The sequence below is a fragment of the Eretmochelys imbricata genome, chromosome 14 (assembly GCF_965152235.1).
Source record: "Eretmochelys imbricata isolate rEreImb1 chromosome 14, rEreImb1.hap1, whole genome shotgun sequence".
Lineage (NCBI taxonomy): Eukaryota > Metazoa > Chordata > Testudines > Cheloniidae > Eretmochelys > Eretmochelys imbricata.
The window spans coordinates 38,728,940-38,752,003 of NC_135585.1; the positions used below are offsets into that span (position 1 = coordinate 38,728,940).

Sequence of the window (23,064 nt, forward strand, 5' to 3'; positions counted from 1 at the left end):
CCAAAACATGGTTGAGGTTTGAGGGTTTTTTTACATCCCAGCAAAGCAGAGTTTTGAGAAGGGCTTTGAAACTGGATAATCAGATAGCAGTGCAGGAATTTCTGTTCTTCCTGTCTTGTAGCAAAGGAAGAAAGCGGGATCGCTTGACGATTACCTGTTCTGTTCATTCCCTCTGAAGCACCTGCCATTAGCCACTGTTAGAGGAAAGGATACTGGGCGAGATAGACCATTGGTCTGACCCAGTAGAGCCATTCTAATGAACAAGGGGACATGCAATGAAATGAAAAGGTGGGAAAATTAAAAACCAATAAGGAAATACTTTTTTGTGCCACCTGCAATTAGCCTGCGGAACTCATTGCTACAGGAAGTTGTTGAGGACAAGAACACAGCAGGATTTATATGGCGAACAAGAATATCCAGAACTGTTTCAATGAACACCACCACATTCTGTCAGGGATAGTAAACCTCATGCTTCAAGGTTTAACCCAATCTCTAAAGTGCTACTGCTGATGTAAATGACAACACAAGGGGAAAAGCCTCTGGTGTGTGTGAGGGAGTGGAGAATTCTGATTTGGGTTCTAAGTGTAAATGAGGACAACAAGGTCAAGACAGAGGAGAATTAGCCTCACAAGGGGCTGGCGCCGTTTAGCCTGAAAAGATAACAACAGCCTGCATCTTTACATTTATTTCAGTGGGACAGCAATTGGAGTAAACAAGAGCATAATCCAGCCATGGCTTTTCAGATGTTTTGTCTCACAAAAGGGTTGGGAAGGAGATTCTAAACATATTAAATAAACCGTTAAAAGCCTAATTTAGTTAGGAAGGAAAGAAAGGCTCAGAGGTTTGGGTTGCCAGCCTTACATTTAGGTCATATGGGTTCAATTCACTCTTTGTCTACTGACTGAAGCTACGTCCACACTACAGACTTTTCAATGGCGCTGTGCCGCTATAAGGTCTCCTGTGTTGAGTTCTCCTGTTGGCTAATTAAACCACCCTTAACGAGCAACGATAGCTCTGTCAGCGGGAGCGGACATAAAAAAAGGTGCCAGCCGCTTGTACTCACCCGGCGGTGCTCCGGGTCTTCGGTGGCACTTCAGCGGCAGGTCCTTCACTCGCTCCGGGTCTTCGGCAGCACTGAAGGGCCCGCCACCAAAATGCCATCGAAGACCCGGAGCGAGTGAAGGACCCGCCGCTGAAATGCCACTGAAGACCCGGAGCGAGTGAAGGACCCGCTGCTGAAATGCCGCTGAAGACCCGGAGCGCCGCCGGGTGAGTAAAAATTAAAAAGGCACCAAAAAATTAAAAAGGCGCCATTTGTGCTCAGTGGGAGAGCGGCCACTGCCCTGCTCCCCCCCAGCTACACTACTGGTTCAGGGGTTGTTTTTTCCCCACACCCTGGAGTGACAAAAGTTTTAGTCACAAAAATGCCAATGTAAACATAGCTTAAGTTCCAAAGCTTGTCTCTCACCAGCAGAAGTTGGCCCAATAACAGATATTACCTCACCCCACCTTGTCTCGCTCATCATTGGAATTGGAAAAGGTTCAGAAAAGGGCAACAAAAATTATTAGGGATATGGAACAGCTTCCATATGAGGAGAGATTAATAAGACTGGGACTTTTCAGTTTGGAAAAGAGACAACTAAGGGGGGATATGATTGAGGTCTATAAAATCATGACTGGTGTGGAGAAAGTAAATAAGGAGTGTTATTTACTCCTCATAACACAAGAACTAGGGGTCACCAAATGAAATTACTAGGCAGCAGGTTTAAAACAAATAATAGGAAGTATTTCTTCACACAACACACAGTCAACCTGTGGAACTCCTTGCTGGAGGATGTTGTGAAGGCCAAGACTATAACAAGGTTCAAAAAGAACTAGATAAGTTCATGGAGGGTAGGTCCATCAATGGCTATTTGCCAGGATGAACTGGGATAGAGTCCCTAGCCTCCGTTTGCCAGAAGCTGGGAATGGGATCACTGGATGATTACCTGTTCTGTTCATTCCCTCTGGGGCACCTGGCATTGGCTACTGTTGGAAGACAGGCTACTGGGCTAGATGGGCCGTTGGTCTGAGCCAGTAGGGCCCTTATGTTTTTATCCCAGGTCACTTAGACTCTTTGTGCCTCCTTTCCCAGCTGTAGCATGGGGGTAGCCTGCGTCCCAGCACCGCTGGGAGGAGGATGCCTGGCTAGGTGAAAGCCCGTGTGGCACTGGATCCCATGGTGCTGTGGGCTGCAGCTAGAGACACGCCTGGAAAGAGCATGAGGTTCTGCCAGGGAGCGGAGGGGCTGGCGAAAGCGGAGTCTGTCTCGGCGGCCTCTAGAGGGCTCTGGCTCGGGGAGGGGAGGCTGCGCCCTGTGTTTCCACCGGCCCGGATACCGGGGTTTGGTTTCCGGAGCGAGACAGGGCTGGTAGTGGCGGCGGGCGCCAGCTCCATTGTGACCCGAGATCCCAGACTGAGCCGCTGCTGCGGAGCGTCGGAAACCTGCATTAACCCCGCTCTGGGCCCAGCCGGGGGGACTTTCTGCGGTGGGTGGAACCAGCCCCTGGGCAGCCCCGGGCTCTGCCGACACCAGCCCCTGAGCCGGAGCCTGCAGGTGAGGGGGGAGACCCGGGGGAAGGGCCGGGGCCCGGGGGGAAAGTGACTCTGCACCAACGGCCCCTCCTCGCCCCAGCTCTGCTCCCGGGGGGCCGGGGGTCTGCGAGTCCCAGAGCTGCTGCTGCTGCCCCCCCCCCGGCTCTGCCCCCCCCCGGCTCTGCCCCCCTGAGCGCCGGCAGGAGCCGAGCCAGCGCCGGGAGAGCGACCGCCCCAGGACCGGGCCAAGGACCGAGTCTCCCAGCCCGAGGGGAGGGGAGAGGGGGCAGGAGGGAGACAGGGGCAGAGGCTGGCAGGGGCAGCAGGAGCAATCAGTGGGGAGGGAGGTTATTATGGGCTCCCAGAGGGGCCCAGTGTTGCGCCCAGTCTCTGGGTGACGAGTCTTGCCAGTGACGCCTGGTTCGAGGATTCCCCTTTGGGGGGTTCCCCCAGGTCTCGAACCAGTGCTGGGGGTTCCCCACATCTCCCCAAACAAAGGGGGCTGGGGATGAGCCCAGAGCACCTCTGGGGACCAGGGTATTGCAGGGAGTCAGAGGCCACTGAGGAGGGGACAGCCCGTAGCGCCCTAGGTAACGTGTGGGGAGTCTGGGGTAATTGGGGCAGCAGGTTGTTGTGGGTGTAGGGGGATCCTGAGGCAGGCTAGGGTGGGCCTTGTAGGAATCTGGGGAGGGCTGTAGGGAAGTTGGGGCAGCCCCCCCCCCATTTTACCCCTTCCTCCACCAGCCTCCCTAATTCTGTCCCGTCACCTTTCAGTCGCTCCCCCACCTTCTGTCCCCATGGCCAAGTTATAGACCCTCCTATTCAGCCCTCTGCTTGTTATCACCCTCCCGCAGGCTGCTGTTGGGTTTGGAGGGAGCAGAGAGCCCCCCCGGCTGCCTAACCCAGCACCATACAACACCCCCCCACACACACATGCCACTTCTGCCGGGGAGCAGGGCAGGACCGAACTGCCAGTCATGAAAGTGTCACTCTGGGAAGCCCCGGGAGCCAACCTGCCCAGACCCATTTACTGCAGCGTTCCTGGGCAGATTCACTTTGTCATGAACAAGGTGAGGAGCAGAGAGAGAGGAAAAGCCAGTTCTGCCTGGTCCCTGCGCTGTTCTGCCTGTGCTCAAGGGGAATCCCACAAAACAGGCGGCTTCTTGGGTTCTGCTCTTTTCTAACACATGGGTAAGAGACTCTGTTCCTGGCAGGGTTTAAAATGTTTGGGTGGCTTTAGTGCTGATGGGAGAGGCCGGGTCTGCTAAAGTGACACAGGGGACTCGTCTACACTTGAAGCGCTGCAGCGGGGCAGCTGCTCAGGGCATCTGGTGAAGATGCTCTAAGCTGACGGGAGAGAGCTGTCCCGTCAGCATAATAAAACCATCTCCACAAGAGGCAGTAGCTATGCTGGCAGGAAAAGCTCTCCCACCCAGATAGCGCTGTCCACACCGGAGCTTAGGGCAGTGTAATTTACATTGTTCAAGGGGCATGGCTTATTCACCCCCCCCGCCCGAGCGACATATGTTACACCGACATAACCTGTCGTGTAGACAAGCCCTCAGCGTTTTCCCAGCAAGGCAGAGCCCATAGGTCCTGGAACAATTTGTACAGTGGGGGTGCTGAAAGCCATTAAACAAAACTGTAAACCCTTTAAATGATGGAAATGACTTCAAACCAAGCACCCCCAGCACCCCTAGTTTCAGCACCTATGACAGAGCCTAGTGCAGAGGTGGGCAAACTACGGGCCACATCCGGCCCGCGGGACCGTCCTGCCCTGCCGCTGAGCTCCCCCTGAGCTGTAAGCTCCTGCTGCTCTGAGCAACATGGTAAGGGGAAGGGGGGGCGGGTTGGATAAGGGACAGGGGGTCCCAGAGGCAGTCAGGGGACAGGGAGCGGTTGGATAGGGGGTGGGGTCCTGGGGAGCAGTTGGGGGTGGGGCTGTGGATAGGGGTCAGGGCAGTCAGGGGACAGGAAGCAGGGGGCAGTTAGATAGGCATGGGAGTCCCAGGGGGCCTGTCAGGGGGCGGGGGTATAGATAAGGGTCGGGGAAATCAAGGGACAGGGAGCAGGGGGGTTGGATAGGGGATGGGGTCCCAGGGGGCGGTTAGGGGCGGGGGGTCCCGGGAGGGGGCGGTCATGGGACAAGGAGTGGGTGGGGGGGTTGGATGGGTCGGAGGTTCTGAGGGGGACAGTCAGGGAGCGGGAAGTGGGAGGGGGCAGGTAGGGGGCCGCGGCCATGCTGTTTGGGGAGGCATAGCCTTCCCTACCCGGCCCTTCATACAGTTTCGCAACCCTGATGTAGCCCTCGGGCCAAAAAGTTTGCCCACCCCGGCCTAGTGTCTGTCTGCAAGGAAAAAGCCTAGGGGGCGAAGTGGACTCAAGTGCCTTCTGAAACCTCCCCAGTCGCCCTTCTCAGCCTGACCGGCTGCAGCATAATGGCCCCGTTTCGCTCCAGATCCTCCCAGCCCTCCTGGGGCATGGAGCAAGTTCTGTTCAGCTCAGTGAGGGTATTTTTAGCTTGCTGCTGGAGGAGGAAAAGGAGGAGGAAAAGGACAGTAAATGCGACTTGTGTGACTCCGGGTCTGAGTTTTGGGAACGGGCCTGTTGGGGAGGTTGTAGACATTAACCTGTCAAAGGAATAAACCCTGGAATACCTGGGCCTCAGCCCTTTCCTCTGTTTGGCAGGGAGCTCTCAGGGTACATCCACACTTAAATACTACAGTGACACTGCTGCAGCTCCACCGCTGTAGGACTTCCGTGTAGATGCTCACTACAGCAATGGGAGGGGTTCTCCCGTCACTGTAGCTAATCCACATCCATGGACCTAACGCTGTCTAGGTTAGGTTAGCTTGGCTTCACTACATCTCTCAAGGGTGTGTATTTTTCACACCTCTGACCAACATAGTTAGACCGATGTAAGTTTTCAGTTTAGACCAGCCCTGAGGGTCCCAAACACGGGACTGATCAGCAGCTACGGAGCTGGGGCGGCCAAAGAGAGGAAAGTGCAGGGTGAGGCAGCGTGGTGTTGGCTGATTTGCATGGGAGGTGGGTCTGCAATGAACAGGGACAAAGGGCCACCGTCTAGGCCCGAGCGAAAGGACCGGCTCTGTCCATGCAAAGGGCGCGGCAGATTCATCCCCTGGTATACCTGCATGAAGCCAGGCCTGTTCTCTGAGGGACGTTGTCACGGTGTTACCATCTCCAAACGCCCCCTCATGGCACGGCCCTGCAGTCACCCCACCATCTGGTTCCCCTTCTCAGACTCCACCGCATGTTCTCCTGTATCCAGTATTACCCCTACCCTTTATTATCCCACACGGTACAAAATAGCCCCAAACACAGTCCATTCCCCCCGGTACACACAACTCCTTCGACGCAGTTGAACGACACACCTCATACCCCGCTCCCTGCTCAGGCATCTCTCACCTGCCCCTCCTGCCTCTTTCAGCCTCTTCTCAGCTGTCTCTCACCTGCCCCTTCCCTGAGTCTTTCTCCCTGTTCCTAGAAAGAGCCAGCAAACCTTTCTAATTCTCTGCAGCTTCCCCCCTGCACCGCAGCAGGGCTCTTCCTTGGGAGCCCTTCCCTGAGAGCAGATGTCCTGCTCCCGGGTCTCCATAGATTAGCCCCAATGGGACACACCTGTGCTGCTAGGGTGACCAGATAGCAAGAGTGAAAAATTGGGACTCATTTTTTCAGGGAGCAGGGAGGGTAGCTGCGTATATAAGACAAAGCCCCTGCTATCGGGAGGTCTGGCCACTCCTGGTATAGGGGTGCTGGATCCACTTCTTTTCCAAGGAGCTAGACACTCGGTGACAGGTGCAACATATGGGAGACGGGCCGCTGGTACTGAGCAGGGGGCGTTTGTCGTTACAGTCACTGGCGACGTTAGAGGAGGTGACTTTCACCATGGAGCCCTGGGTGATGCTGGATCCGCGGCAGAGAGCCCTGTACCGGGACGTCATGCAGGAAAGCTATGAGACCCTGATGTCCCTGGGTGAGGAACTCTTTTCATCTCTCCCTTCTCTTCTCTCCAACTTAAATCCACTCCTTCCCACCCACCCGCCCTGCTTTCCCCTCTCCATGAAGATGGGACAGAGCGGAGAAGAAAGGCAGGGAGCTGCAGCCTAGGAAGCCAGATGTGAGGGAGCAGGTGTCATTCCTGTGTGGCTAGAAAGCCCCATGGGAATCCTTGATACTGATTGAGTATTAAACGTTTCATGAATCCTAAGCAAATTGCCACAGAGAACTATGCTTTGCCGATAGTGAAGAGACGACTGAGGAGCTGTCGTAGGATTAAGGAGCAGCAGGGGCTGGATAAGTGGAAAGGACACAGGGCTAGAGGTGGTCAACTGTTCTCAAACCAGATGGTTTTTGTTAGGAAGAGACGGCTTCTCCCCGCCTCCGAAAATAATTTTTTTCCCTCAAAGAATTGTCAGTTTTTTGGTTGAGGGGGCTTTTTTTTTTTGGATACTTGTTTTCCTGAAATTTTGATCAAAACCATTATCAACAGGTTTTTTTTGTTTCCCAAGAAATGGAATTTTGGGGGGAAATGAACAATGGAAATGAACAATTTCCATACACATTTTGGGAGAAAATTGAATTTTTTAAAAACTATGGGACACTGAGATGAAAACAACTTTGCAATTTTTTGCCTGAATATCGATTTATTTGTTCGTTTTTCAACCCGCTCTCTCCATGGGAGCTGGAGGCTGTGGGAGGAGGGGTCTGATGCCGGGGCAAGGCGATACTGGGGAGAGGCAGAGGGAACCAGACAACGGCCAAAACCGTGGAGCAAGGAGGGGGCTGAGGACAGAAGCCACAAGTCCAGAGTGCAGTGGGAGGAGGACGCGGAGGGAACGGTGTCCTGGACTCTCCATTCAGGGAAGGCCTGGGGGGAAATGTGGTCCGGGCTGTGGCAGTGGAGAATGCAATGAGGATGTGTTTGGGGGGATAGGCCAGGCCAGGAGCTGGTTGCTAGCTCGGCTAGTGGAGAGGGGGGAAGTTGGGCTGGATGGAGGCAGAGCACAGAAGCCCAGAACCTCAAAGGTATTTAGGAGCTGGGATGGAGGGAGTGGGGAGATGAAGAAATCATCTATAATGGAGGGGAACAGAGGACTGCCTGAAAGGGGAGGCGCCAGAGGAAAGAGATTGTGGCGCGGGATAAGAAGGGCTGTCAGGCAGGAGGCGATGGGGATTGAAAGGAGGAATCCGAAGAAACTGAGGTGGTGAACTGAAGATCTGAGGCAAAGTAAAGATACTTTCAGTTTCCCAGTTCAGTAACCAGGAGGAACGGGCTGCATGGTGTCTGTCAGGGCCCCAAACCGCCCAGGCTAATGCATGAGAATTCAGGCACCCTGCATGGTCCCAGACATGCTAACATTGGTTGTAGGTGTTTGGACCCCGCTCCCATCACAAACAGCTCTGGGTTGGCTCTCCCAGCTTTTGCAGGAGAGCATCATTAGCTCAGTTTTTTTTACAGAGGAGGCCTGGGGTAAAATAAGTGGAAGAACCAGGAATTAAACCTGGGTCTCCTTACTGACCACATTGCTGCTCCTTGGCTGCTGGGAACGGTCCGTAATACAGCCCTGTGAACAGCAGCAAACTGAAATCTGAGTCATTTATAGATTTAGTGCAAAATCTGCTTTATTTATTAATAGTCTGCACGCTCTAGGCCAGGGGGAAGGAAGGTGTCCACGGAGTCAGAGGACAAAAGGGGAGGGTGGCTCGGCCTAGCTCAGAGCAGGATGACACAGTCAAGGCCTTTGGTCTACACCAGAGAATGAAGCCATTCGAGCTGAACAGCTGTAATCCCAAGGATCTCAGCGGTCTACTGGCTTACTGAACCACTGCAGGTTTGTCCTGCATTCACCTCCCAAACGGCAGTGCCCTCTGGGTAGCCTCTCCGACAGCTGGAGAGTCCACGGATGTTGCTGTTATTTTTGTTACTTGGAGTGACCCCAGCCAAGATTGGGGTTCTGTTGTACTTCGCCTCACCTTCAAACCTAGCTGGTGGGGATGCTTGCCCTGAAGAGTTTGTACTTCAAATAGATAAAGGGTGGGAGGGAAAACAGAGGCAGTGACTCGCCCGAGGTCACCCAGGAATAGAATCCGGGCGTCCCGACTGCCAGCCCAGCGCAGTGTCCATAGGACCAGCTGTGGTTCGGCCGCAGGACTAGTCAGACAGTTCTGCCTAGCTTACCTTCCCTGCAGCACTAACATCATGGCGGGGCGTTGATCAGTGTTCACATCGCCTTCCCCGTCAGTACCCGGCCCAGGGAAGCTAATGATCCAACCAACGGGCACAATTCGGTGATGAACCCTGGTCACATGCCCCCTAAGGCATGTCGCGCATACGCTAAGAAGACTAATGCAGGTCAGACTTCAGCCCTGGAAAGTCCTTACTCACATAGCCCAGGTCATAACTGTGCCCAGCACGTTTGCAAGCAGACCCAGGGCATGCTACAAGCATGCGGGGAGGTTGAAACGGCTTTTAGCATGGTTAATTTCTCTGGTGCAGTCAAGGCCGCTGATTGGACAGAACAGCAACATGTATGGTCTTCTTTTAGGGCTGGGAAGGCTATAAAGGCCAGAGGATAGGCTAGAGGACAGGAGGTTTGGAGGAGACGGACAGAGAGGAACGACAGTAAGCGAGTGTAGAAGAAGAAGGCATAGACTTGAAGGCTGTGAGCTTGGAGTCAGTAGAGTTAAGGGGAGAAAGAGACCAGAGGAGTTAGGGAAGTTGTGAGTGGCAGGGGCAGGAGGATGAACTGGGGGACAGGGAAATGAAATGAGGCCTGGATCAGAAAGAGAGAGGAGAACACATCACAGAGACCAGGCCAGGAGAGAGGGACTCAGCTGTTGAACAGCTGAGCCAGCGAAGAGCTGGGGAAGAAAAGAGATCCCCAGGACAAGGGGCAGCCAGAAAGGCAGAATCAGAGGGCAATGAGCTGGAGTAGAGACACCTAATGAACCCTGATATCACCTGTTTTTCCCCCACGAGCACTATTTCCGATTTCTAAACCCGACCTGATCTCCTGGATGGAACGAGGGGAGGAGCCATCCGCCCGGGATTTCCAGGGACGGGAGAGCCCCCGCGGAGCCCACGCAGGTGAGCAACCGGGTGAATCAGACTCCCCCGGCCCATCCACCTGGGTCAACGGGGCACAAACGTCAGAGCCGCTGGAATTCCCGTGAGCTCCCTGCTTCTGCCTCCTCCCACCCGGGTCAGGTTTGTAGCCCGCAGCAGATGTTGTGGCTATGGCTGGTTGGAATTTGCTCATTAACATTTTTTTTTTTTTTAAGAGGGAGGACCAAAAAAAGGAGCGTTTTCACCAAAACAAACATTTTTGCAGGAAATCTTCATTTTGGTCAAAATTTCTACTTTTTCATCCCAAAACTGGAAAATCAAAATAATCTGCCTTTCTTAAAAAAACTGTTTTGCAATAAAATGGTTGGTCGGTTGGTTGATTTATGAAAACTGAACATTTTTAGAGACAGCTCAAAGTTTTAAACTGCAGATGGTTTTTCGAAAACTGAAAATTGAGGGAAAGGGATTTCAGACTAGATGTCCCGGTGGGTCCCTTTTTAGCCTTAAATTCTGTGACTTTTCTGACTTCATGTTCTTACAGTGACATCTTTGGTGTGGGAAATTAAACAACATTAAAATTAAAAAGCATTTAAAAAAAATTCTCACAAATCATAATTGTTGCTTTTCAACTAACTCCAGATGTGTATTTGTGGCAGACGTCAGTCATGGTTCCCCAACCGTCCTGGCTCATACCTGGCAGCAGCTCCCTTCCCTGGAGTCTTCAGATGGGATGTGAAGGCAGAATAAACCCCTTCCTCTCTCTTCTTTGGGGAAATCCGGATTCCTTTCCCCCCGCCCCCCCACCCCTGTGCAGGGAGTGACTCATGCCTGGACTCTCTCTCCCTTTATCCCAGCAGCTGATGGTTTGGTGAGCGACAACGAGGAGGAGGAAGAAGAAGAGGAGGATGAAGGCTCAGAGGAGCTGGAACCACGCACGTCTCAGAACCCTGAGTGGGAAAAGAGCCCTGCCGGCTCCGATGAACAAAAGAAAGCCCAGCCAGGGAAGAAGCATGACAAAGCCACGCAGCGCGGTCCAGGCCTGAGGAAGCCGAAGGGCACCGCGGCCCAGACTCGCTGCGGCGACTGCAGGAAGAGTTCCAAGTGTGGGGCGGCTGGGGGCCGGCAGCGTAAGGGCAAGCCGACCGAGGAGCGCGCCAAACCCTTCCGCTGCCAGGACTGCGGCAAGGGCTTCACCTGGGCCTCGCACCTGGAGCGGCACCGGCGCATCCACACCGGCGAGCGCCCCTTCCGCTGCCCCGAGTGCGGGGAAAGCTACAGCCAGAGCTCCCACCTGCTGCAGCACCGCCGCACCCACACCAGCGACCGGCCCCATAAGTGCGGCGACTGCGGGAAGCGCTTTGCCCAGCCTGACGAGCTGGCCGCCCACCAGCAGGGCCACGCGGCGGACAAACCCCACAAGTGCAGCCACTGCGGCAAGGGCTTCGTCTGGGCCTCCCACCTGGAGCGGCACCGGCGTATCCACACCGGCGAAAAGCCCTTCAAATGCCCCGAGTGCGGGGAGGCCTTCAGCCAGAGCTCCCACCTGGCAAAGCACCGGCGCAGCCATACAGGCGAGCGCCCCTACCGCTGCCCGCACTGCGGGAAAAGTTTCTGTCAGAGCTCGGACCTGGCCCGCCACAAGCGGATCCACCTGGGCAAGAAACCCCTGCGCTGCGGTGACTGCGGGAAGTGCTTCCGGGCTGGCCCGGCCCTGGCCCGGCACCAGCGCTCCCACCGGCGGGAGAGAGCCCACCGCTGCGGCGACTGCGGCAAAGGCTTCGTCTGGGCCTCTCACCTGGAGCGGCACCGGCGGGTCCACACGGGCGAGCGCCCCTTCCCCTGCGCTAGCTGCGGGGAGCGCTTCGCCCAGAAGGCCCACCTGCTCCAGCACCGCAAGACCCACTCCCCCGACCGGCCTTACAAGTGCGGGGACTGCGGCAAGCGCTTCGGGGACAACGCCGCCTTCCTGGCCCACCAGCAGGGCCACGCAGCGGAGAAGAGCTACAAGTGCAGCGACTGCGGGAAAGGCTTCGCCTGGGTCTCCCACCTGGAGCGGCACCGGCGCATCCACACCGGCGAAAAGCCCTTCAAATGCCCCGAGTGCGGGGAATCCTTCAGCCAGAGTTCACATCTCACCAAGCACCAGCGCAGCCATCTGGGCAAGCGGCCCTACAAGTGTAGCGAGTGCGGGAAGGCCTTCGGCCTCACTCTTGACCTCATCATCCACCAGCGGACCCACATGGGCGGCAAACCCTATAAGTGCTCCCAGTGCAGGAAAGGATTCACTCGCCGGGCCAACCTCATCAAACACCAGAGGAGCCATGGGGAGGAGGAACCCTGAGGGGATGCACGGACTGGGCTGCAGGGTGGAGGGAGCGAAAGGGGGATAGGATAAACATGACAGTTGGAGGCTAAAAAGCGTGTGTGTGGTGGGGAATGGTATAAATGTGAGGCTCAGAAGCTAACAGGCTAGAGGAATGGTACAGATGTGAAACTTGGTGGCTAATGAGGTGGGGGAGCAGTATAAATGTGACACATGGAGGCTAATGAGGTGGGGGAGCAGTATAAATGTGACACATGGAGGCTAATGGGGTGGGGGAGCAGTATAAATGTGACACATGGAGGCTAACAGTGGGGGAACAATATAAACGTGACACTCAGATACAGTATAAATGACCCTTGGCCCAACTGCCCTGGGATTCCCTGTGTCTCACAGTGGGGTTGCCAGTTTTGGTGGGATGTATTCCTGGAGGTTTCATCGCATGATGTAATCTTTAATTTAAAAATAATCTTTAATTCCTGGAGACTCCAGGACAATCCTGGAGGGGTGGCAACCCTAGTCCCTCAAAAGGGATTTCCAGATGTCTCAGAGCATGTGTGAATCTCCCATAGAGACAGAGACCCACCTGCGCCTGACCCTAGCTCAGAGCACGAGAGGCTAAGGGCCTGGGCTGACAGGTCTTTGCCTCAGTCTCTGTGCCATGGGGATGAATTCACACAGCATAATGGAGAAGAGCTGGTTTCTACGGCGCTTCCCAAGGAAGAGGGGAAAAGCCTTAGTAGGCAGATAATCCCACTTCAGCCACTCAGTGTGTTACATTTATACTGTAGCCCCAAACCCTGTTACCTATGAGTGTCACATTTATATTGTCACCTCCCACCCACTGATCTCTGAGCGTCATCCTGGCACTGTCGCCTCCCATGCTGTTAACCTGTGAGCATCGCCGTCGCCCTCCCAGAGGCAGCAACAGGAACAGGGTAGGAAATTACTGCCTGTTCCCTGCAGTGATGCAAGATGCAGTCGGGGGGATACAGAACTGGGAGACTGCAGGGTTAGCTCATGCAGACCAGACAGCTGAGCCTGAGAACTGTGAACTCGTTGCACTGCGGACAGGCAAGAAATGTCAGGGGAAGCCATCCCTGAATTCTAAAGAGCTATAGATGAGTGACGGAGGTGGTGGTGGGGGCAGGCTGGCAGCACCTCCTGATTTCTGAAAGGACGAGGCTGGGCAGAGATGAGAAGGAAGCTGAAGAAATCAACTGTCCTGGCCCGCCCCCAGTCACGGAGGGAGACAAAAAACCTGGCAGGCCAGCTGGTCATCTCCCCCCGCCCCCCCATTTGCTATGGGGTCCTGTGTAGGGATAATGGAGATTTAAACAGAGACTCTGCTGCAATCACACCCCTCCCTCTGCAACATACCCAGGATGGCCCAGACCCTCAAAGGTATTTATTCCTTTGATATCAGTGGATTTTAGGAGCCTAAATGTCATTGAGGTTCTGGGCTAACATCCGCAGGGTGAGAAAAGCCTCCACCAGGATCGGAGCTGCAGATGCTGCTGTGACCTGCCCTTGCCTGTGAGAGCAGCTGCCAGCAGATGAGGGGTTCGTGCTGGGCAGGCAGCGGCCGCAGCAAGGCCATTTCTCCAGCAGAACTGAGCTCCCTGAGGACGAAATCAGTTCCTTTTGTCACCAGATCCCAGCGTGGCTCCCCAGAGGCCTGTCCTCTCCCAACCCCTGTAGGAACGTCCGTCTGACACTTCCGGGAGCTGGGATCTGTTTGCGGCTGCATTCTTGGTTATTTTTTTTTTTTTTTGGAATGCGTCGTGCTGAGTTTAGTTCTCCACCACTGAGTCGTAGACGATGGTTTATTTGTGACTTTTCTTGCTTTCTGTTGGAGGCAAATAAAATAGAATGTAGTTTTACCAGCCTTAGCCTCCAGGATACTTGGCATGATTAGAAATACAGCACGATACTCATTGGAATAGAGTCTGTTTAATTTGAACAGGAGTGTTGTAGATCTAATAGGTACCATTAACTCAGGGCTGGTTCAGACAAACCCAGGACTTCTGTGGAATATTTATTTAGGATCCCCCGCAAGGGAGAGAGACTGCACTCTCTCTTCAGTTAAAGTTATCAACCAGGAGCCCATTAACAGGCCAAGCCTTTCATAAGTGACGAGCTATTTGAACTTCCCCAAGCACTAAACCTCACATCTTCTACTCCAAGTGCAGGGTTTCTTTGACCTCCCATTTGGAACTTAAGGATATAGTGACATGCATATTGGTTTTAGAAACCCTTACCAAAACAAGACACTCTACTGTACACGCTTCTCCTCTAGGGTGTTGTATGAGAGACCAAAGTCGCTTAGTGCCCAGCTGGAAGGCGCTCAGATACTTGGGAGATGAGCGCAATAGAAGAACCTATATAGAAAAGAACAGCTTTTGGGTGTCCACCTTGAGACTCCATAAAGGTGTCTAATTTTCCGAAGGGCAGGAGCTTGGCCCTTTCAGGCAACTCATGCTCGGCCCCCAAACTCCCTAAGCACCTCTGGAAATCTGTGGCCCAATTTTATTCTGACCACCAAATAAAAGGCCCAATTTTATTCAGTGGCCCAATTTTCAATCCCCTTCCCTTCCCTCCCCTTGCCTGCAAACTCCCAAAATTAAAATACCTGCAGTCTCAAAATTTTACAGCAAATGGGGGGAAAAAATTACAGAAAATTTCAGAGGTCTGGCAGAGTTTCGCTGGTTTAATGAAGGTCTTGTCTATGCACGGTTTTTATAGGGGCATAATTATCATGGTTGGAGTGTGATTTTTCTAATGAACGAGTTGCACTAGTTTATTGATATAAAAGTACCTTATTCTGGTGTAACTTAGATAACAAGGCAGCTACTTTGACCTAACTGTGGAAGTGTCTACACTTAAATTTCGCTCCCGTGGATGTAACTGCCCCCCTACAATGATTCCATCTCCATGAGCAGCGTAGAATCAAGGGTGATGTAGTTAGGTCAATGCAGTCTCAGTGTAGACACTGCATTGCTTAAGTTGATTGTTACTGGCTTTCAGGACCCATCCCACAATGCCCCGTATTGACAGTACAATTGATACAAGGGTTCCTAGTGATGACACGCACCAATACAAGGAGCAAAGAATAGACACGGACAAGTGATACAATTACTGCGGCAGCTGTATGGTGACGTAAGTTAGTCAACTTAATTTTGTAGCGTAGACATGGTCTTATTCCCCTTCCCTCTAGGTATAGCTATTCTTGTATAAGTACTTTTATACTGAGGTCAGGTCTATACTACAATGTTTTGGCAGCATAGCTATGTTGGTCAGGGGTGTGACCAACAGCTGTGCTGACAGAAGAACACTCCTATTGACGTGGCTAATGTCAGTGTGGGAGGTGGTGTTACTATGCCAAAAGAAAACCTGCTTCTGTTATCATATGCTGTGTCTACACTAGAGGGTCTGCTGGTATATCTGTACAGGCAAAGCATTTGTAGTGTAGACAAGGCCTGACATAACTTTGTCCACACCGGTATAGATAAAACGGTACAACTTTTGTATGTAAACAAGTGCTAAAGTTGACATTTTAAAGTGATTCAATTCAACCAATGCAGCTTTATGTATGGACACTCTGAAGTTGGTTTAAACCTGTTTTACAACGGTTTACCTTGCACTGGCAAATTTTCAGGTGCAAGCTGTGTTGATATAACCAGTTTTAAACCAAAGTAAGGTGGGTTACACCAATTCAGCAAATTTAGGTGTGGACACAAGCAAAACAAAGTTGACACAGGTTGATTTAATGTTGTAACGTAGACCAGGTTTAAATTGGCTTTTAAGCCAAATTAAAGTTAAACCAGTGCAACTTCTGCGTGTCGACATGTTCTAAGAAATTAAGCATCTTTTAAAGGATTAAAAAGTCATGACACTGGCTCCTTCTTTGAAAGTGCTTGGAGCTCCGCTGTGGAGAAAATACGAGGTAAGCACAAATCATTACTGACTGCATCTTTCCGCTGGGGTTCTGAAGGGGTGGAGGATAGGTAGGTGCACAGTGATCTGGAGCAGTAGAGGGAATTTCCTGGCTGTGGAACTCAAGAGATTCATGTTTGACTTTTCTGAGGTTCTTTAGTATGTTCAGAGGGGAGGCAGCCATGCCGTGAGGCCATGTGTCACTATCCTAGGTGACCTTTGGTACATAGAACTCGTGTTGTGCGTTTATAGTAAAATCCCCAACTCTCCAGATTGCCAGTCCCATGTATTCAAAAACCATGAGTTGGGACGCCGAAAGTCACAAGTGGCTTAAAAAAAACCCTTAAAAAATTAATTCTGGATTCTCTGTATTTGCTTTCTGAGCCTTTAGGGGTTAACATGTTCAAGTTTTTCTCTGCAACACAGGGGACTGGATGATGACTTCTCTCTCTAAAAAATGATTGTGGAGAGTTTCACAGGACTCCAGGAGCTGGGGCTTTTAGACTGATCAAATATCACAAGACCGGTGATAAAGATGTTGGCAACTCTGGAATGTACTCCCCTAATTGCTGCAATTAGGGCCAGATTAAAAGCCGCCAGGGTCCTAGCCATGTCACCTGTGCCCTTCTCCACACTATAGCCACACCCTACTTGGGATGCTAGCAGCAGAAGCTACCACCGCAAGAGCCAGCTGATGGAAAGCCTCTGCCTCTCCTCTTTCAGCAGCCTGAGTCAGCTGTTCCCTGCCTTCAGGCAAGTGGAGATCTCACCTGGGCTTGACTCAAAGGATTCTCTCTGTAGGGGCCCCTGCTGAGCCACAATGCAGGGCAGCAGCACCCAAGGGCCCAACCCAGAGCCCCCAATTTGGCAATAGCAGTACAGGGCTCCCCAGAGCAGTCAAGTTTCCGAGTTAAAATTGGGATGGATAAGGTAGCTCCCCCACCGCCCCATCTCAGAGCAATTGTCTCAGCGTCTCTGCAGACTCAGGTAGACATCACCACAGGGGTTACACTCTGGTCACATTTTAGAGCTTAACCACCACAAAGGCTAGGAACCTTATTATTATAAAAAAACAACAACTAAGTACGGGAGTTAGGGCCAGTAGTGCCAAAGGGTAAAGTTTTCAGAAAGTACCTATGGGATTCAGGAGTGATATAGTTACATAAGAGCTTAAGTCTCACTGAAAGTCAATGAATCACCTTTGATGGTGGGACATAGCATCACAGAGCCACAGGATTTGATCTATGCCTTGCCTTGTAACCAGACCTGCAGGAGTGACCCTTTTAGTGTGCCAGACCCTTCAGGGGCAGGCCCCTAGCCCCAGAGGGTATGTTGAGACTGCAAAGAAAAACCTGCAAAGGCAAGTCTCAGGGGCCAGGTCAATGGACTGAAATAACCATGTAGGTGTTCCCACCCAGGATCCAAGACCCTCACAGAGTCTGGGCCTGCAACCCAAGCCTGAACATCTACAGTGCTATTTTTAGCCCCACAGCCCAAGACCCAGGCTCTGAGACTCAGCACTGCAGGTCTGTCTTGGGAAGGTAGACGTACCCCAAGATGGCCTTCAGGCACCAGCGCTCCCTGTCTCTGTCCATGGCTCCCTGCAGCGAATCCAACCCAGCCAGATTTCTGCAGAAGGTTTGGATTGGGCCACTTCAGGGCTCTCAGGGATTATATCCAGAGTCACCAGACAGCCTTTGCAAAACAAGGTCACCATTGATTAGTCCCTGGGTGTACAGAATCAGAGCGAGAGGCAGAGTTCAGCCTGTCCAAGGCTCCCTTCAGCCACGCTGCCATCAAAGGCATCTTGTCTGGCTCTCACTCCCTTTGTCCTTGTATCCCAGCCACCTGTCCCCTTTGTTCTCCAGCTGGGGCCTTTGCTCCATTTCCCTGCCAAAGGGTGTGTGTGGGGGGGGGCAATCTCTTTCCTTTGGGGTGCTGGTTGCAAACATCCTGGCCATTGGGGTTCCCAGATCTTCCACTGATAGGTCGTCAGTTTCAGCCATTCCTTTCAGGACCCAGTCATACCCGCCCCCCAACAGCCCACCCCCCCCCAACAGTTACGAACACCTTACAGCTCCTGCTCTGCCCTAAGAGCAGCTTTTTAACCCATTTGCACTCACTAGGGAGCTATGCAGAGCACAGAGGGAAACTGAGTCGTGCATAGCGATCATAAAAAATGTTACCAAAATCCCCACTTTGTCACACGCCAGCCTGGACCCCCAAAGGGTATTTAGCCACCTAGTTCCCAAAGGAGCTACCTTTGAGGCTCCAGGTCAGCAGTGAGCAGAGCAACTCCTGAATACCTTTAAAAATCTGGGCCTAAGTCACTTTTGAAAATGGCACCTTTGAAAATGGCACCGTAGGTCTTAATCCGGTTCTGAGTCCGATGGAGATTATCTGACCTCCAGAGCTCACTGCAAGGCAGATGGTGTTCTTGTGTTAAAATGAGAGCTTGTAGAGAAGCACGTGCATATTTTGAGTCAAATATCACATAGTACAGAAGCAGAGCCTGCTGCAAGCTGTCTGCAGCAGATAGCCCCGCTCCTCCACATGGCGTCTGCCTGCATCCTACGGCTGCTTTTGGCCCAGCTTCCCCAGGGCAGGTGGCTCTCTAAGACAGGCTGAGCTATCAAAGGGTTGATCACAGGCAGAGCTGAGCAGGCAGTTGTCACAGAGAAGCGTGGGCTTTAGCAGGCATCTTCTCCAGGTTTGCAGAGGTGCCCGCTGCTGAGCTGTCCATATCAGCATGACTTCCAGCAACATCTCTGTCACACAAAGCCCCTGGCTGCAGCCACAGATGGATGCTGCTGGCTGAGTTTTATGTCCAAGCTCCCATCTGCCACCACCGAATAGGCCATGGAGTTCTTAGCCAAGGCTGCTAAGTCGGTGCTGCAGGCTTCAAGCCAATCATCTTCCGAACAACCCCATTAAGCTAATGTTCTCCAGGGCTTCTGTCTTGTGGTAGAGAACTCCGGTCGCTGTGAGCACAGAGGACCACCAGCCAACAACTAGCCAGAGCGAGCCATACTGTCTCATGCCATGTGGCCGGCTTTGGCAGTGTCCCACCTGAAGCTGGTTTATCTTTTCTTCTCTTTAGCTAGGTTTCAGAGTAACAGCCGTGTTAGTCTGTATTCGAGTTGATAGATTGAGTTGTTAGGTAAGAAGTGGTCCGTGGGGAGGGTGATTTTCTCCACTAAAGAGCTGGGGTTTGTGTTCCTTCAAAGAAACATTTTTTTCTGCAAAGTTAAAGCATTTCTGCAGCATCCTTCCCTGGCCAGGTTGTGGCATTGCTGTGGCACCCCAAAATCCACACACACACACACCCTAAAACACATTTGGTTCCTGTTCCACCCCACCCCCCTTTTGGCTCCTGTCTCCCTTTCCCATTAGTCCCCCCCCAAAAATCATTTGGTTCACATGCCTCCTCCCCATATAATTTGGCTCCTGTTCTGTCTCCCCCCTCCCCACACACCCCGGAAATAATTTGGCTCTGTTGCCTCCCCTACTCACACCCCTTTTTTGTTGTTATAGATTGTAAGCCCCGCAGGGCAGGGACAATATTTTTGTTCTGTGTTTGTACAGCACCTGGCACAATGGTGTCCTACTCCATGGATGGGGCTCTTAGGTGCTACAGTGCATAATGGTAGCCCTGAGAGACCCCAACTGAGATCAGGCCCCCTGTGATTCCAGGGGCTGCACAGACACCATGTGAGAAGTCCCACCACCTTACAGGCAGGCAGATGACGGGCCAGCAAAACATACCCCCCCCCCCCAAGTTCTGCACCTGGGAAAGTTTTTTGGCTTTGCTAATTAGCTGCCCTAAGGGAGCCCTCCCCTCCCTGTACTAAGTGCTAATCTACCAGTACTGGCGTATAAGGCCCTCCCTTCCCAGGGGAACAGCCCCTTTCCCTGGCTGTCCTGCCACCCTCCCCCTCTTTCCTGCTCCACAACCAGAGCACAGACAGGGGGCTGGGAGGAGGTCAGGTCACTCCATCGGGCAGAGGTTGTGGGGGCATCACCCCCACACCCCTGCCATAGCAACCCATTGGCTCCAGTTCCCCTCTTCAAACACCCTACCAAAAATCATTCAGCACCAGCACCCCCCCCAACAAAAAAAAAAATCATTGCCCCCCCCCCAACATCTCCCCCCTACCCTGACCTGGAAAGGAGGTGGCATTCAGGGTGCCCACAGCTGTGTAACAACAGGAGGGACCAGCTCTTGTCTATCAACATCCCCAGGGGTCTCTTTTCTCAGAGGTGGATAGAAGGGGGCTCTAGCCTCCCAGCTGCAGTGTTTCCAGTCAAAATGGAATTAGGATGAAATCTAGACACTGCATAAACATGGGACTAAACCTGCCCGATTCCTTTGCAGCTGAAATTCTCTTGCACACCTGGCTCCTTGTACCCACTTTTGCACAGACCAACAGCAGCTGTGCACAGCAGCTGGCAGGGGCTGGGCTCGGCAGCAAAGTGGGCATGTGGCGAGAGGGGTTGATGAGCAAAATTTGAGGCACTTTTGAAAATCCACTTATCTTACGCACAGCAAGGTTGCCCACTCTCCCCATTTTAAGAGTCTCGAGGTATGTGCCCAGCTCCTGGAAAATCTGTAGGAAAATCTTTTTAAGTAAGTTGCTAGCTTCTGTGATTGCAGAAAAAAGCTTGAGACCATGACCCACATGCATAACCCAAGGGCTCAGAGACCAGAAGGGGAAGAAAAAATGTCTTTAAAACCCTGGGATTTTTAAAAATGGCATTCTTTCCTGCTTGTTTTGAATGCTTCCAGCTGGTGCTATGGAAGACAGACTCCCTATACTTACTCCCACCATTGGTGGCCTAGGGCATAGAGCACTGGACTGTGACTCTCAGAGGCCGATTAGGGGTTTGTGGGGCCCTGGGTGAGAACAAGTGGGGTCCCATCCCCCCCAGGGAAATGAGATTGGGGCACGGGGGCTTGCCCTGCTCCCTAGCAGGAGCGGCGGGTGGGTGGAGAGCAGGTCAGGGTGATGTGGTTGCCCATTTTTCCAGGTGCCCCCCATTGGCTGGGGCCCCTGCGGATGGGCCCCGTTGGCCCAGTGGCTAATCCACTATTTGTGACTCTGGAGAGCTGGGGTCTATTGTTGGCTTTTCCCCAGGCCTGCTAGGTGGCCTCCGGCAGGTTGCTCTGTTGTGCCTCGGTTTCCCCATGTGTACAAGAGGGATAATGATACTGTCATGGAGTCACAAGGTCTGGTCTACATTCCCGCCCCCCAACCATCACCAGTCTTTGGGGAGTGACCCCCTTCAGTGTCTAGGACCCAGAGGGCAGGCCCTCGGCCTCCGAGACTGAGTCTTAGGCAGTAGTGATCCCTGTCTCTCTCTACCAGCAAATCCAGCGGAGCCAGATTCTTGCGGGAGGCTTGTACGGCAGCCCTTCAGGGCACCAGGCTCTCAGAGAGTCCTGCAGAGATGCAAGCAGCCTTTCCTAAACAAGGGAACCATTTATTAGTCCCCTTGACTCACCAGATCTGAAAGCCTCAGGGCAGCAGAGAGAGGCAGAAATTATGCCAGTCCATCCTGGCCAAGCGAGTGCCATGAGCCAAGCTGTGATGGACTCCCTCCCTGTCTCCCCCTCCCCTTTGTCTGCCCAGCTCACAGTTCCTGTGTCCCTCCAAAAGGGCAACTCTTAGTCCAGTTCACATGTCCTGCCTGCTGGGATTTCCTGTTAGGCATTGATTGTTCAGTCCTTGGGGGTCTCGCTTTGTCTTGCTGCATCCTCTGTTGATCTGGGTCTGTTTCAATCAGTTCCTCAGTGACCCAGTTATTCCCCCTAGACAGCGAGGTGCCACACACCCATCTCCTGCACTGTTCCAGGAGCAGCGTTAACCCTTTTGCACTCATGGGGTTGCAGTGCAGCGTACCAAGGGAAACTGAGGTATGCCTAGGATTCATAAAAATATTACAGAAAATTCCCACTGATGACCACCTTTGTAAAATGCTTTGAGATCTGCGGATGAGAAGCGCTAAGTAAGAGCTGGATATTATTGTTTGGGCTCTCACCACAGATGGATGCAGCAAAGACAAATACACTTCCTTCTGTCTTCCAACACTCCCCCTCCCTCTCCCTCCTGTTCTTTATGAACGACTCCAGACACACTGAGTTTTGCTAAACTACATTCTACTTTATTACCCTCTAATCCAAAGCAAGGAAGTCAAAAGTTAAACCCTCGTCCCACCTCTGTGCCTGCAGCCCAACTACACCCCTGTGCCATTCCCAACCCATCTCTGTCCCAGTACCCACCTCCCCCAACAATAAACCAGCCTTTCAGGCTCTTCCCTGAGACAAACCGCTTGAGCGAGTGACAAAAGCCAATGATGCGGCCGGGAGAACCCGGTTCCAAGGAGTCACCTGCTGTGGTAACTAGGAGATGTAGTGTTAGCTCCTTGTCCGTCAGCAGCCACGCTCCCAGGAAGGAGGCGGATTCCGGCAGCTGAGCCGTCAGGGTTCCCGACTCCTTGTGGCCTCCTCACCGATGGACTCAGCCTGGTCTGGTTTCAGGGCCGGCCTGGCCTGTTGACTTCCCCAGCTTTCTTTTCTGACCAGCCTCTTCTTCTCAGGAGCCCGCAGACACCCCCTTTCCCACACTGTTCCCTCCTCTTGGGGTGTCATGCGTAGCCCTTTAGGATTCAGGGCAGCTTTCCCTGATACTCACAGGACATTTCCTGTCTGTCCCAGTTCAGCAAGTTCACAGTTCTCAGCTGGCTGGCTCTCAAGAGCAAACGCTGTCGTTTCCCAGCGCCCTTATCTTTGACCTTCACTCCCTCCTGACTGTCTGACATCACTGCAGAGCTCAGGCAGTAACTTCCTTCCCCAATTCGGTCTGTCTCCGTCTCTAGCTGTGAGCATCGCTACTTAACCAACTGGCCCCGAAAGGCCAGAGAGGATTTTTCCATTGACACCCACCCAGGGAAGCACAGTCAGACCCAGCGTTAGTGCAGCCAACGTAGAAAATATACTAGCTCAGCCTTTCTAACCAACCTTTGTCTAGCATGGGATGTGTCACGCCGAATATGACGGGAGCAGTATGAATGAAATGCCCGGAGGCTCCGGAAAGGAAGGACAGTATAGACATGACACCCTGAAGCTAACGGAACGGAGGGGGAA

The 23,064-nt window shown here is 52.8% G+C and overlaps 1 protein-coding gene across 5 annotated transcripts; it reads left to right on the forward strand.

The window, feature by feature from the left end:
- The first annotated feature begins 2,402 nt into the window (after nucleotides 1-2,402).
- Nucleotides 2,403-13,872, forward strand: LOC144275095 (uncharacterized). 5 transcript variants are annotated; one of them, XM_077834222.1, is made up of 4 exons: nucleotides 2,403-2,596; nucleotides 6,451-6,571; nucleotides 9,578-9,685; nucleotides 10,519-13,872. In XM_077834222.1, the coding sequence occupies exons 2-4, from the start codon at nucleotides 6,484-6,486 to the stop codon at nucleotides 12,003-12,005; spliced, it is 1,683 nt and encodes a 560-aa protein (XP_077690348.1). In that variant the 5' UTR covers nucleotides 2,403-2,596; nucleotides 6,451-6,483; the 3' UTR covers nucleotides 12,006-13,872. The 5 variants fall into 5 exon arrangements, with proteins under 5 accessions (XP_077690348.1, XP_077690350.1, XP_077690351.1 ...); XM_077834224.1 differs by having other exon boundaries at nucleotides 10,522-13,872; XM_077834223.1 differs by having other exon boundaries at nucleotides 2,414-2,528.
- The last annotated feature ends 9,192 nt before the right edge of the window (nucleotides 13,873-23,064 follow it).